General features: G+C 35.4%; 1 protein-coding gene across 1 annotated transcript in view; it reads left to right on the top strand.

The window, feature by feature from the left end:
• Cd2ap (CD2 associated protein) overlaps positions 1-14,202 on the top strand; it is an 81,242-nt gene that overhangs the window by 62,381 nt on the left and 4,659 nt on the right. The window contains exons 14-17 of the mRNA XM_005359791.2: positions 6,144-6,256; positions 6,936-7,037; positions 9,293-9,468; positions 13,631-13,694. Coding sequence (XP_005359848.1) covers positions 6,144-6,256; positions 6,936-7,037; positions 9,293-9,468; positions 13,631-13,694 — 455 coding nt within the window. The remainder of the gene's footprint in view (positions 1-6,143; positions 6,257-6,935; positions 7,038-9,292; positions 9,469-13,630; positions 13,695-14,202) is intronic.

Here is a 14,202-nt window from a genome sequence, read left to right as displayed (position 1 = left end):
CATTTTGGTGTTAAATATTTGAAAACAAGGGGCCAGAGAGATGATTATGATGGTTATGAGTACTGGCTGCTCCTCCAAAGGAAAGGCTTGTTTCCTTGAATCTACATGACAACTGTCTGTAACCCCAGGTGACCTGAGGCCCTCTTCTGGCCACCATCTGCACCTGCATGCATGCTTTTAAAAAAATGTGATAATAGGATGACAAACTTTCAGTGCTAGCAAAAGTTTATATTTTGTAAAACTTAAATTTTTATCTTCATTTGGAGAAACTTTTGTTACCTGCAGGAAAATATTTTTATTCAACTAGCTTCACTTTTGCTAAATAGTGTTTCTTAAGATTTAGGACTTTTTTGCTATCTTGTGTTGTCCATGTATAGTTGGAAGGTGGAAAGCTAGAAGCACAGACATCCTGGTGAAGTTCTACCTGCTAAGAGTGTTAGGTAGTCATTACCTTATGGTAATGGATGTTATTTTGTATAGTATTTTGCATTCCTTTTTAGTTACATTTTTCAAAGGACTTTTTATGTATTTCTTTTCTTATTTATATTGTAGCCCTAGGAAATAGATGCTGCTTCCCCATTTTATTTGTAAACACGTACAGATACATCAATGTATACATCATGAGTAAGAGAGTGCTGAAGTCCTTGCATGTGGATAAATGTTTAGTGTCATAATAGTCTTTGACTTCAGTGCTGACATTTTATTTTTACATTTAAACTTCAATGGTAATTACACTTAGACCTTTTGCCATAATTTTATAAAATATACTATTGAATTTAAAATTTTCTTCTGTCTTTTCAGTTCATCAATGCAGAGGCTTGTCTGCTTTAAATATTTTGTAAATCTCTTTGTCCTATTTGCATCCTTCTTTCTCTGGATGACGCTACATTCATTACCAAATATTTGGGAATTGTGATGCTAATTATAGCTTAGAAAAGTTCGCTAAAACGTACTGTGCCTTACTTGCTAAAAATTGACCTTATTTACTAGTAATAAAGAATGGCAAAATGTTTTAAAATATCCGTTATTTCTATAGATGTTAGTAAGATGATAGAATTGTCACAGCTCATGTTTTATGTTTACTCAAAATATAACCAGAAATATGTTTTCAAAAGTAAGAGTTGAAGAAAATCCAGCTACTTATACAAATTTAATGTTTTAAATAAAAGCATCCGTTTGTATTATCTTTCAGATTGCCCCAATTTTTGTGATCTTTATCACAAAAGTCTTAAATTTGATGGCTGTTTTTAGGAGTGGAATTTTCTTTTCATGTTTCTTTGTGTGACTCTTGACTACGTGTTGTATTTGATTTTAAGGTAGAAGTTTCAAAACACTTTAGATAAAATAAAGCTTCAGCTTTTTAAAAAAGACTTGTTTTTTTAATTTCAGTTACATATATGTATGTGTGTTTGTGTGTGTATGTGTATGTGAGTTCAGGTTCCCACGGAAGTGAGACAAATCAGAGCCCTGTGGGGCTGAAGTTGTGGGGTAGTGTGTGAGCTGCCTCCTCTGGGTACTGGGAATGAAACTGGTCTTCTCCAAGAGCAGCGCACACTCTTATTTTGTTGATTCAGACAGGGTTTCTCTATGTAACCCTGACTGTCTTGTAACTTGCTATGTAGACCAGGCTGGCCTCGACCTCACAGAGGTCCACCTACCTTTGCTCTAGAGTGTTGGGGCTAAAGACATGTGTTAAAGACAGTACAGCTCTTAATGCTGAGCCATCTCTCCAAACCTTCAAGTTTTCACTTTCTTTTTTTCTCTCTTTATGTACATCTATTAAGAGGTTTTTTTTTTTTTATTTTAATGTTTACAGAAACAGTTCATGTAAGAATTTTAAACTGGTTGGAAAGTAAAATCTACATGTTTGTCTTATATCAGTGGTGGTTGTTTACTCTTCATATAATAGATCTTGTGGAATAGAGTGTGAAAAGTTAAATTTTTGGTGTTTTATTTTCTTTCTTTAGTAAGTAAAGAGTAGTATAGAGATGCTAAAATGGTCACAAGTCAGGAAATTAGCAACTGTCTTTGATTCTTTTTACTTAATTTGGCAAACTTTGGTGTTCCACACTTACTCTCTATCTTCAGTAGTTACAAATTTTGGCAATTAAGTACAAATTCTTTACTGAGTAGTTGTTACATCCTTAGAAGTATGGTAGACACATATTCTTTGCTAGGATAAAGGTGTCATGGCTGGCAGCAAATGGCTTCTTACAAACATTTATTTCAAACAAAATTAGTTTCATATACTCTGTGTACAATTTTAAATGTATTTTTTTAAGGTAATTTGATAATTTTTTAGTGTACATTTGTTTTGACTATGATTTCTGCCTGTGCCTTGAGACCAGCTGTGAAATTTTCTACTGATAGAATCAAGTTTGCCACTCAAAGGCTTAATTTTTGTTTTTTTGAGCGTTTTCAATTTGGGGATTGTTAAATCTGTTCTAATAATATATAGATGTTCTACCTCTCTTGTGAATTTTTGGTTGAGTACAACTTGGGGCTTGGCATTTGGCTAGAGCCTGGTTTTTAAGTCTCAGGAAATGTAAAGTTAGGGGATGAAGAGATGATGGTTCAGTGATTAAGAGAGAATTGCTCTTGCAGAAGACCTGAGTTCAGTTCCCAGCATCCACATCAGACAGCTCACAACTCCTTGTCATTCTAGACCCCGGGGATAGGAAATCCTCTTCTGGCCTCCCTGAGCACTGTATTCATGTGCACATAACCAACACAGCCACAGTCATATAAAATATCTCTCTTTTCAAAAAAGAGAATGTTAAACATACACAAAACCTTACTGAGAAGTCCATTATCATTTAAATAATTTGACATGAACTACTGTAGTTGAAGCCATGCTGACTTTGGCATTAAAACTGTGTTTTTTCTTTAATAAGCAGGTTTATCCCCTGGATCATTTTTCTTGCTTAACTTGTGATCAAATGAGCCTCTTTATCCTCTGTCTTCCTGGACAACGGATGTGGAGGATATTGTGAATGTTTTGTTTCTGTAGCCCCTCCATGTTTTTAAATCCATCTTATTCTTTTTCTGCTTTGATTTATGAAGAACATGATTTTTTTACCTCATTTTCATAATTTAAATATTTTCATAATATAAACATTGATGTGTGTATATATATAAATATAGATGCCCTTTAAAATTAAGAGAAAGCCATTCCTAGAATATTTGTTTTTTAGTTTTATTTTCATGGTATGAAATAATTTCAGTTCCCTTACCAGTATGGTCATATCATTCATATATATATATATATCAGCACTACAGATGTTAGAGCTGTTAGTACCTATGCTTTAATTTTGTTCTTTTTCAAATGCTTCATCAAAAATTAGTTTTAAGGAAAATCTCATTTTATTACCAATTATTTATCAGTTAACAGTCATATTTCTAAAATACTAATGTTTAAGAAGCAAAAGCTAGCATGAAGACCTTCCTTAGTGTCTCTGTCTCTCTCTGTCTCTGTCTCTCTAAAATGAGAGTTGTCACAGATTGCATTGAATTACATTTATAGTGAAGAATTTAAAGATACTGTTTGCTGTTTGGCACTTTTTTTATTTTAAAATGTCATAAAATTAAAATCACCTTAATTACTGTAATGCAGCAAACACTAGACCTTGACTGGAAGATGGTGTTAGTTTAGTTACAACTATATTATGAGATGTTAGAACTTTGGTTTGCACCCTTGGCCTTTTACAGTAATGAGCTGTCCTTTTAGAAACTGTCTTGGTATTGTAATATAATGTGGCTTAAAAATCTTAATGTATATTGAAATTAATAGTAATTGAAATTTTTTTGAAAGACAAAGGAATAAATCTAAAATAAGTACACATTTTGTGTAAGTTCAGATAACCTTGGTTGCTAGACATTGATATGCTTCTATTCATCTACAACTGTTCCTTTTTTTCCTGCTTTGTAAAATAATTTTTTTGGTTTAGTCTTTTTTCTAGACATTCCTATCCTTGACTTTTCTTTCCAGATTTTGTTTCCTAGCCTGTTTGCCATGTTTCCTCCCTTCTTACGTGTCAGGAAATTATCCTACCCTTCTCCATTTTGGTAAGATAACAATTTATAAAAGAAATCAAAGTAGTATATTCAATATAAGTAGGTGGTGCACACAATCTTTTTCTTTGTAACTCTGCTAAAAGTGTACGTGTTTGTTTGTCTATTCTAACCCTTTTGGTTTTCCATTTTAAAATAAATTGAAGTTCATTTTTAAAAACCTTTCTTGCTTATAATTTAAAATACTCTTTGGTAATATATCTCCAAAAAATTGACAATCACACAAATCAGATTTTTTCCTACAATTGGTGTATCACTTGGCTCTTAAAAGCCTGTCCTTGTCTTCTTTAGAACATACAGAAGTGTAAGTTTCTGTCAGAGTGACAGATATACTTGTTAGAGTTGATGCCTTTATGCCATTTTCACAGTGTCAATACATTGTTAATTAATCTTGCATCACTTACAAAGGCTCAGGTATGTCATAAATCCAAAATGTGCACTATTATCTTTTATTTGATATCATAAATGGAGAACCTGAGAGAGTTTTAGAATGGTAAAGTTGTCTTGGTGTTGTAACCCTAAATTGGACATACGAAGGCATTTTATATGAGTATACTGTTCTTTATAAACTTACATTTAAAACAATCTACCCTTTCTGTTTCATTTTATTTTAATTTCTTCCATATTTTTCTGTTTTGTTTCTCTTTTTTCCCTGCAAGTTGCTTAAATATGCATTTGAAAATTATTTCTTTGGTCAAAATATTAGGGTTTTACTTTTCAGAGTTTTCCCATAGGTCACTAATGCACATTTATCAGTTTAACATATTTCTATTTTTCTTAATATATTTATAAACAGAATGAGATATATGCAACATTTAAACCAGACCATCTAGTTTATGTAATTCATTTCCACTAATGTTGTTTATCTCTTTCTATGGTTTGCTATATTTTATAATTAAAATTATCAAAAGACCATAGCGTCTGTTTTGATGTATTTGTCCAAGGTAGAACACACAAAGTAATCTATTAAAAACTTAATAGTAGAGTAGTTATACCTTGAACATTTCCAAAGTGATGACTCTTTTTACCTTGTGTTTTCCATTTCTTAAATGAATATTCTGTAGAGTACTTTGAATATAAAGTTTGATGAATTAAACTTAAGAGGTTGACCATAATGAGTACGTTTAGGTTTTGTATAAAGAAACAGCAAATCATTTTATTTGGACATTTAAGTGTCTGATAAATTTTACAACTCTCAGACAAATTGTAATAAGGAAAAGGAATCTTCTGGAAGATTGGGATATTTTGACTGTGGGTAGTATTCTAGTTTCTTATTTGAGCTACAGGAAGTTAGACCAGTCAGGGCAGTATCAAGAATTTAAAAATTCAGTGCTGTGTATAGACATCTGAGGAATCACAATTTGTTTAAGATTTTCTAGCTGCTTTACAAACCATTGTTTAAAGGGTATGAATTACCATATATATCTTATACACCCTTAAACACAAATTACTTGGTCAAAGGGCAACCAGCCTTTGATGGCAGAGAAACATGTTAGTGATCTATGAAGCACTTGCGCTTGTTATCTTACTTGTCTTAGATGTAAAACTAGCTTCTGATTCTTATGTCATAGGTTGAGTCCTGACTATAACATCCATATATATTCATGTAATTAAATCATAAGTTCACTTTACATTAAGAATGCATAGAAAGCAATAGGGTGTCAGATACAGTATAGTCCTTCAAATTTTTTATTAGTCCATAGTGTAAAGTTTAAAATATTGGACATGTAAAATTTCTCTAAGGTGTAATTAATTGAGAACTTAAATAGGTTTTAAAAAATGTGAGAATTTCGAATCATAGCTTTTATTCTACTGCAGTTCGTGGTACAGAATTCTTCCTGTAGGAACGTTGTTGTGCTGGAAACAGGTCTTACATGGTTGAAAGGATCTTGACTTTTTTTTTTTTTAAGAGCATGGGTGTTGTTTTCCAAATGCATATATAAAGCACTGATCAATTTGTGAGCTTTTTGACTTAGTAGTGCCTTTTTTTCAGTGTAAGAAACCAGAAATATTATTCTTTGCTTTTTAGAAGGAGTAATTCTCTTAGTTGGTAATACTTATTTTTATTTTAGATACTGTAAATTTTGATGACATAGCTTCCTCAGAGAACTTGTTACATCTCACTGCAAATAGACCCAAGATGCCTGGAAGAAGGTTGCCTGGCCGCTTCAATGGTGGACATTCTGTGAGTTTCCCTTACTTTAGGAAAACGTAGACAGAAGAAAGTGCTGAGTCCCCTTTAAGCAAACGAGCGGATTTATAGCCACATCTAATTTTAAATGATGAAAGACAGCTTTGTGATTCTTCAAGAAAATAGAGGAAAAGAGATGTGATCAGTTTAATAATAGAGTCTTGCATGGAAGATTCCAGAGTCAGAAAATAGAGTTGTCTTAAGACCACAGTCAGAGCACAGGGCCAACGGGGAGCAGGGACTTTGTTCAGTCAGCACAGGAAGGACAGTGAGGAAAAGTGAGTAGCAGATCCAGACTCCGGGGAAGGGGGTATTCGCCCACCTCTTGGGATTCCTTCTCTTTACAGCTGAAGAACTTCTTTCCATGCTTTCTGTTTGTTGTTTGGAATGCAGATCTACTTCAGCGTTCCTATATTAGGTCATCAGCGCAGCGTAACTTTAAAATTACCTCGGTGGAAAAAGCTCTGTTTCTGTGAGGAAAGCTGGTTTTGCTCTTCAGATATCAAAAATATTAGTCAGTCTGAAGTTATGTGACATCTTGTCCAGCTGTGAACAGTGGGAACAGCAGTAGCTAAGTGGTGGGAGTGTTGGCTGTATTGTGCACGTGCTTCTTAAAATTTTCTTTTTATAAAATTTGTGTCTTGATTTTTTTCTTCTTTTGTTAAACATGTAGCCAACTCAAAGCCCAGAAAAAACATTGAAGTTACCAAAAGAAGAAGATAGTGGCAACCTAAAGCCGTTGGAGCTTAAAAGGGATACAAGCTTCTCTTCAAAGGTAGACCCACTGTGGCCTAGGGTTGTTAATTTTTAAGATGTGTTATAGTCATCAATCAGGAAATTTAAGGCGTCCTTTTAGAAAGATTATTTTCTGTCTTCTGCCAAAAAATCAAGTAATTCTCAGTTATTAAGCTTTAGTCACATCAGCTCATTTCATAATAGAAGCACTTAAAGAATGTACTCTGTTTTGTATTTCCAAGACATAGGTCTGTACATTGTTTCATTTTCTTACTGAATATACACTCTGGAATTAGTTCACCTAAAATAATTTGGGGGTGGGGCCTTTTTTTTTTGTTTTGAGATAGGGTTTCTATGTGGCCCTGACTGGGTCTGTCTCTTCATATGTTTACCAGGCTTTCTCACTTTTGTTGATCCTCCTGCCTCCACCTCCATAGGCATGTAGGATTGTGCTCAACTCCCAGAAAGTTTCAGTCTAATTACGTTTGGGGGTTAAAAGCTTGGAAATCATGATTTGTTTATTCATTCTTTAGTTTGGTTCTTGGCATTCTCTTAAGCATTCTGCATGTGCTGGAATGAGTGGCAGAAGGATCCATTTTATTTCATGGTGATGTTTCTTTTCTAAAATTATTTTTATTGAAGATAGTTTTGTTATAAATTACATATATAAGTAAGGTTAGTTCTTATTTTCATTCTAAAATATTTGACCACTTCTTTAATTAATTAAATATATTTAATCTGATTCTCTATCTTGTCAGCAGAAAAAGTCTTGAAACTTTTCTAAAATTACTGATTTTAGTGAAATCGTGTGGACTGAACTAAATTCTTCATAATTGCTTTTAAGTGAGGCTTTGGATATTTATAACACTAAAGATTGAAACAGCACCTTAATGTTGATACAGTTTTACTTGTAGATGCCGCACTAGGCAAACAATCCATTAGATAAGCCAGTGGTTATCTCCTTCCTTTAAACAAATAAAACCACTAGGTATCAGATCATTTTTTATTGATTATTTACACCCCCCTCCGCTCCCCACAATGAATATACCAAACTGCTTTTGGAATTTAATTTTACCATTTACTTTTTTAAAATTTTTTTTATTCTTTGGGAATTTCAGACAGTACATTTTGATCATATTCTTGTCTTTCCTCCAACTCTTCCCAGACACGCACACACCCACCTCCCTTCCTACCAAGCTTCGCAGTTTTTCTGTCATAACAAAATCATTGCAACCCACAAGAAAACAAGAATCCAGTTTTTGTTGTCCAACTACACCTGAGCATGGGACTTGCCCTGGAGTGTATCCTAGCAGCTGTTAATTGCATACAGCATCTTTGCCAGGGTTTACTATATGCCCCATCTGCCCTGAGCTGGAATTTTGTCTGGCTGGCCTGAGCTTGTACAGGTCCTGTGCATATTATCCAGTCTATATGAGTTTGCATGTGCACTTGCCCTGTTGGGTCCTGAAAATTCTTCCTGTCTTTGAAGTCATCCACCACTTCTGCCTCCTATTATCTTTCTGCATCCTTTTCAGCTTAGGTCCCTGGACCATGAGGGTAGGGGTGTGACATAGACATCCCATGTAGCACTGAGTACTCCAACTTCTCTTATTCTCTGCACATTGTCTATATATGGGTCTCTGCCTTAATTGCCATTTACAATAAGAAGCTTGTCTAGTGAGGTTTGAGTGATGCCCTAATCTGAAGTTCTGGTTGGAAATTCACAGTCATGCTGTAAGCAGTCCCACAGCCAGTGCAGTGAGTCCCATTTACCCTGAAGCATGGTTGAAAATCTTTTTTCTAAAATGCTTGAAGTCAGAAATTTGGAAAATTTTAGATATGTATTTAAATGTATTTTGGGGCTGGGATTCACGAGTAAACATAAAATTTATTTGTCTCATGTAATTCCTTACCTATATTTAAACATACCTGCAGTTTGAAGCAAAGTCTGGTGTAGAGTTTTTAAGGTTAGGGATTTTCAGATTAGGACTGCTTAATATATATTTCATTAATTGTTTGTATTCTTTTTGTAAAAGTATTGTGACCTGAGGATGTAGCTCAGAGTGCTTGTCTAGCATGCCCTGGGTTTAATGTATAAACTGTAGTCTCAATACCTGGGAGGTGGGGCAGGACGATTAGACGTTTAATATATGAGGATCTGGAGCTACAAGCCAGCCTGCACTACATGTGGACCTGTATTAAAAATGAAAACCAGAACAAAACATAATCTTCTGAATTTAAACATAATATTAAATATTAACAGAAGGATAATGAGAAAATTTTTATGTTTTTCAGCCATCTCTTTCTACACTTTCAAGTGCTTCTAAAGTAAATACATCTGCTTTCCTAACTCCATTAGAACTCAAAGCTAAAGCAGAAACAGATGATGGGAAAAAAAGTTCCCTGGATGAACTTAGAGCCCAGATTCTTGAATTACTGTGTATTGTAGAGGCACTGAAAAAGGATCATGGGTAAGTAACTCTTATTTTCTCCTAAGCCATCCCCCTAACATGTTCAAAGACTTCTTTCAGGTGTTGTTATTGGAAGGTCTAATCTCCTAAGTTAAACAAGTGCACATGTTTTCAAAGACATTTTTGTTATAGCACTCTCAGAAAAACTTTGATTGGAAAACTTGTCCTAGTGGTTCAGTTCTAGAAGGTCTTTATGTACCTGTGTGCTTAGCCAGGAGCTAGCTAGGCACAGATGTCAGTCTTGAAAATCCTGAGAAACCTGCATTGCCATTTTTGGTAGGACCCAGATCCCATACTTATCTCTTAGAGGACTTTGACCCCTATTTCTGCTAGGCTTACATTAGGTGGTTACAAAATGAATGGGTGCCAACTTACAAGAAATCGCTAAAGCCCTTCTGTTAACTCTGAAAGTATTCGTTGTTGTCTGTTAGTGTTATGGATCAAGCTCATAGTGTTGTGCTAATGCCTTCTTCTACCACAGCCCTGAAAGTTTTTGATATGGTATATAATAGACATGCCTAATTAAAAGTTTGAGTTCTAAAAGTTCAAAGGCTGCCCTGTTGTAGACTCTTCCCCGTTTTAATGAAGAAATCAGAATGTAGAAGTAAGCCTGTTTACCTATTCTTCAGTGACAGAGCCCACACTCAAAACCATTTTTCTTTATTGGTTTGCACATCTTTTCACCTATTGATATTTTAGTTATAGTCTTGCAAATCCCATAAATAAATCAGATGAAAGTCAGCTATTCTAATTAAAAAGAGGATGAGCATGCTCATCCCATCTCATCGTCTACCTTTTTTCCCCCCCAAAGGATTTCCTAGACTAGGATATACAATTTATGCTTAGACCCTGAGTCTGATTTTATCATTTCTCTTTTAATTTGCACAACATATAGAATTCTTTATGAAAGGTGGTATTAGCAATATAAAGTAGAGCCTGGTATAGTGATGAGTGCCTTCAATCCCAGCACTCTGGAGGCAGATGTAGGGAAAAATCTTTTAGTTCAAGGCCACCTTAATTGACACAGTGAGTTCCAGGTTAGCCCAGGGCTGTGTAGAGGGACTCTACATCAAATAACAAAATAAAAGTAAATTAAAAAATAACAGATGGGGGCAAAAATTTTATCTAAGATAACTATTGAAATATATTATTTACTGAATATATTGTGATTATAGAATTAGTCATTTGATATGCCAGGTCTTTCTTGAGTACATTGATTGATCTGTTTCAGAAAGGATTTCATAAATTCTGCACTACACATGGTAGAAGCTGTATGGTCATTCCTCCGTAAATGAATACCTCCCACCAGTTATAAAATTCTCCTGACTTGCAAATTTTGTTGTTTTACACATTGAGTACCAGTTGTACTGATTTGAGACAGTGTATCATGTAGCTCCATCTGGCCTTGTGCTCTCAAATTTATTATCACTTTAGCTCTTAATCCTTTTGTCTCATTGTCCCAAGTGCTGGAATTACAGGTATGTGCCCCCATAACTAGCCCAGGTTTAGGATTTTAATGAAGTAGCACTTGGCATACATAAATTGCCTGTATGCTCTCTTAAATTATCTGTAGAATGAGTACAATAGTTTTGATTTATTATGTACAATTACATATTTTAAAAATCTTTCCAAAGATCATTTAAGCATCTCAAATTTCTCTGGAAAAATGAAGGTCCATGGCTGGGATTCTTGTTGTTGTTGTTGTTTTATTAAGTCTAAAATCATAGAGCCACAACAAGAGAAGGAATATACAATACTTATTGGTACACTAATTGAGAAATGTAGTATGTAAGTAATGATGAATGATTGTGGCTGCATGAATCAGTATCAGTCAGTTTGTAAAATGAAAGGTGGGAGCAAATCAGAAATATACATACAGTGTTACTCCTTGTATATAAAGTTAAAAAAATATGGAACCAAGAAAAAAATACTGTTTTAAGGTATATTTGGGGCCAGTGAGATGGCTCCAAATGACTAGAGTTTGGTGTCCAAGACCTACATAATGGAAGGAGAGAACTGACTCCACAGTGTCATCTTTGCTTTCTGTGGGGAGGGGGAGGAAGTGCTAGTTAGGTTTCTGTTGCTGTGAGGAACATTTCACTCAGGGGCTTGCTTACAGTTCAGAGGAGAGTATGGTGGTGTGTAGGCAGAGGATCTAACAGGCTTCCAACAGAAGATGAAGTGGCCCAGATTAAAGGTGTGCTCTCCAGTTTCAAGGTCTGGCTTAAAAGCACCCAGCCTCCTCCAACAAGGCCACACCTCCTAATAGTGCCACTCCCTATGAGTTTATGGGCCCTAAATACTTTCAGGCTACCACAGAGAGGAAGAGAGAATGAGAGTCCGTGCGCATGCAACGTCTGTAATTATAGATGGTTATGAGCCACCATGTGGGATCTGGGACTTGAACACTCCTTTATTTTATATGTATTTTTGATACTTGAGTGTGTGTGTATGTGCATGTAACCACTTTGATGATGTCTACCTCTCCTCTTATTACCCTTTTCTAAGTCATCATCCTTTTTTCAACTACATCATTCTTTTCTCAACTACATGCCCTTTTATTTATTTACTCAGTTTTAGTAACTCATTGGGTCCAATTAGTACACAAGGGTCATCCACTGGAGCATAGACAAGCCATTGGGCCAAAATCTTGAAGAGAACTGATTGTTCTTTCAGCAGCCATCAATTGCCAGTAGCTCCTGAGCTTCTTCCTTGGTTAGGCTGTATTGGTTGCTCAGAAAAATAAAAGTAAAATTTAACAGCTTGTATATATTTCAAAACAGTTTCTAGGAAAAAAAACACAACACAAAATAAATACATACAGAATTACTGTGTAGACATGATCCAAAATACTTACAGAAATACTGTATAGAAAATGTAGATTAGAAGGAATTGAAAAAGTAACATGATTTTAAAAATATAGATTATTGGCTGGAATATTTTAACTTGGGGAATTTACTGTAATATTTAGTTGAAAGCAACAGAGAGGAACTTGAAGTTCAGTTGTCACTTTGGTATTTGTTTTGAGTGCTGGAGTGTCCAGCCTATAAAATGTGTAATAGGCGATTATGGAGAACTGCTTTTAAAAGCCAGGTATTATTTCTCTATTTGTCCTTAGCTGTTTTGAATTTATTTGTTCATTTATTTATTTATTTTTTTAAGACAGTTCTCTCTGTGTAGCCTTAGCTGTCCTAGAACTTGCTCTGTAGACCGGGATGCAGGGTGTTCTCAAACTCAGAGATCTGCCTGCCTTTGCCTTCCAAGTGCTGGGATTAAAGATGTGTATCACCATTGCCTAGCTTAATTTCTTTATTTCAGATATATTGTCACTCTTTTAGTGATTTTTTTTTCTAATTTAACTTTTTATTCTTTGTGGGTTTCGCATCCTGCATCTTAGTCCCACTCATCTCCCCATCCTTTTACATCTGCCCTCTACCCTTGTAAACCCCCCCCAAGAAAAAATAAAATTTAAAAAAGAAACGAAAAGCAAAATCTTATCATGGAAGCTTTAGTGTGATGCAGTGAGGTACAAAGTATACCCTTTAGTCCATACATGTTTACTTGCAAATGTTCATTGCAGTGAGTTCTGGTTTGAGGCCTCTGGTTTCTGCCATGCCCATGTGGGTGCTGGAAACCAACCCAGGTCTTCTGTAAATGCAGCAAGTACTTTGAACCGCTTAGCTATTTTTCCAGCCCCATCTTCCCATTTTAGCTCTTTTAATGCCCTACCCCACCTTTACACACCTAGAAACCTCTACAGTAGTAACTTTATATGACTTTTTCAAATGGTATTTAGTATTATTTATATGGGGAGGTATAAAATAACACCAAAGACATTTATTTTTATTATAATGTATGTTTCTGCACGTGGTTGTGATTCCTACAAAGTCCAGAGGAGGATATCAGATTCTGCTGCAGCTGAAGTTAGGAGTGGTCATAGGGCCCCTCATATAAGTGCTGAAACTCAGCTCAGATTCTCTGGAAGAGTAGAAAGTACCGTTTTTAATCTTACATTGAATACTCAAACTAAAGAATGAAAATTTTCAAATGAACACGGTCATTGTTCTCTCTCTCTCTGTCTGTCTGTCTGTGTGTGTGTAAGTGTGTGTGTAAGTGTGTGTAAGTTACAGCCCCAGTTATGAACAGTAAACTTTGCCTTTAGGAAAGAACTGGAAAAGCTGCGCAGAGAATTGGAAGAAGAGAAGGCCATGCGGAGTAACCTAGAGGTAATGCATCTCCAACTCTAGAAAGTGTGAGGTTTTGTGTTCCCTCTCTTCACAGTGTGCTTGGCTCTGCTACAGACTGTGCTTGCCTGCCTCAAATGAGCTTTTCCTAAATGTCCCACATTTCTTGTGGACTTGGTAACATCGTTTTATTCATGCAGTTAAAAAGATTGTTTTTCTTGCTGTTTTGAGAATCATACATGGGGCTTTGTGCTTGCTAAGGAAAGGTTCAGGTGCTGAGCTGTAGTCCCAGCTCAGTAATTTTTCTGAGTACTAACTCAGGACAGTGTGGGAAGCACCTGGTATCTGAGGGGTCTGAGTAAATAAATGCTGTTGTTTTCTTTGGTCTCTGTCTCTCTCTGCCTGCCGGCCTCCCTCTGCCCCCTCCCCACCTCACCTTGAGGGGAAAACAGGTTGTGTCACTCACTTCCATTTTCCACTGGAGAGGTTACATTATTTTGTTTTCTGGGGATAGCTGGAAGTACACTATTTCTTTTTTTTTTTTTTTTTT

Source organism: Microtus ochrogaster, linkage group LG2 (assembly GCF_000317375.1).
Source record: "Microtus ochrogaster isolate Prairie Vole_2 linkage group LG2, MicOch1.0, whole genome shotgun sequence".
Lineage (NCBI taxonomy): Eukaryota > Metazoa > Chordata > Mammalia > Rodentia > Cricetidae > Microtus > Microtus ochrogaster.
This window is presented reverse-complemented; position numbering and strand designations above follow the sequence as displayed.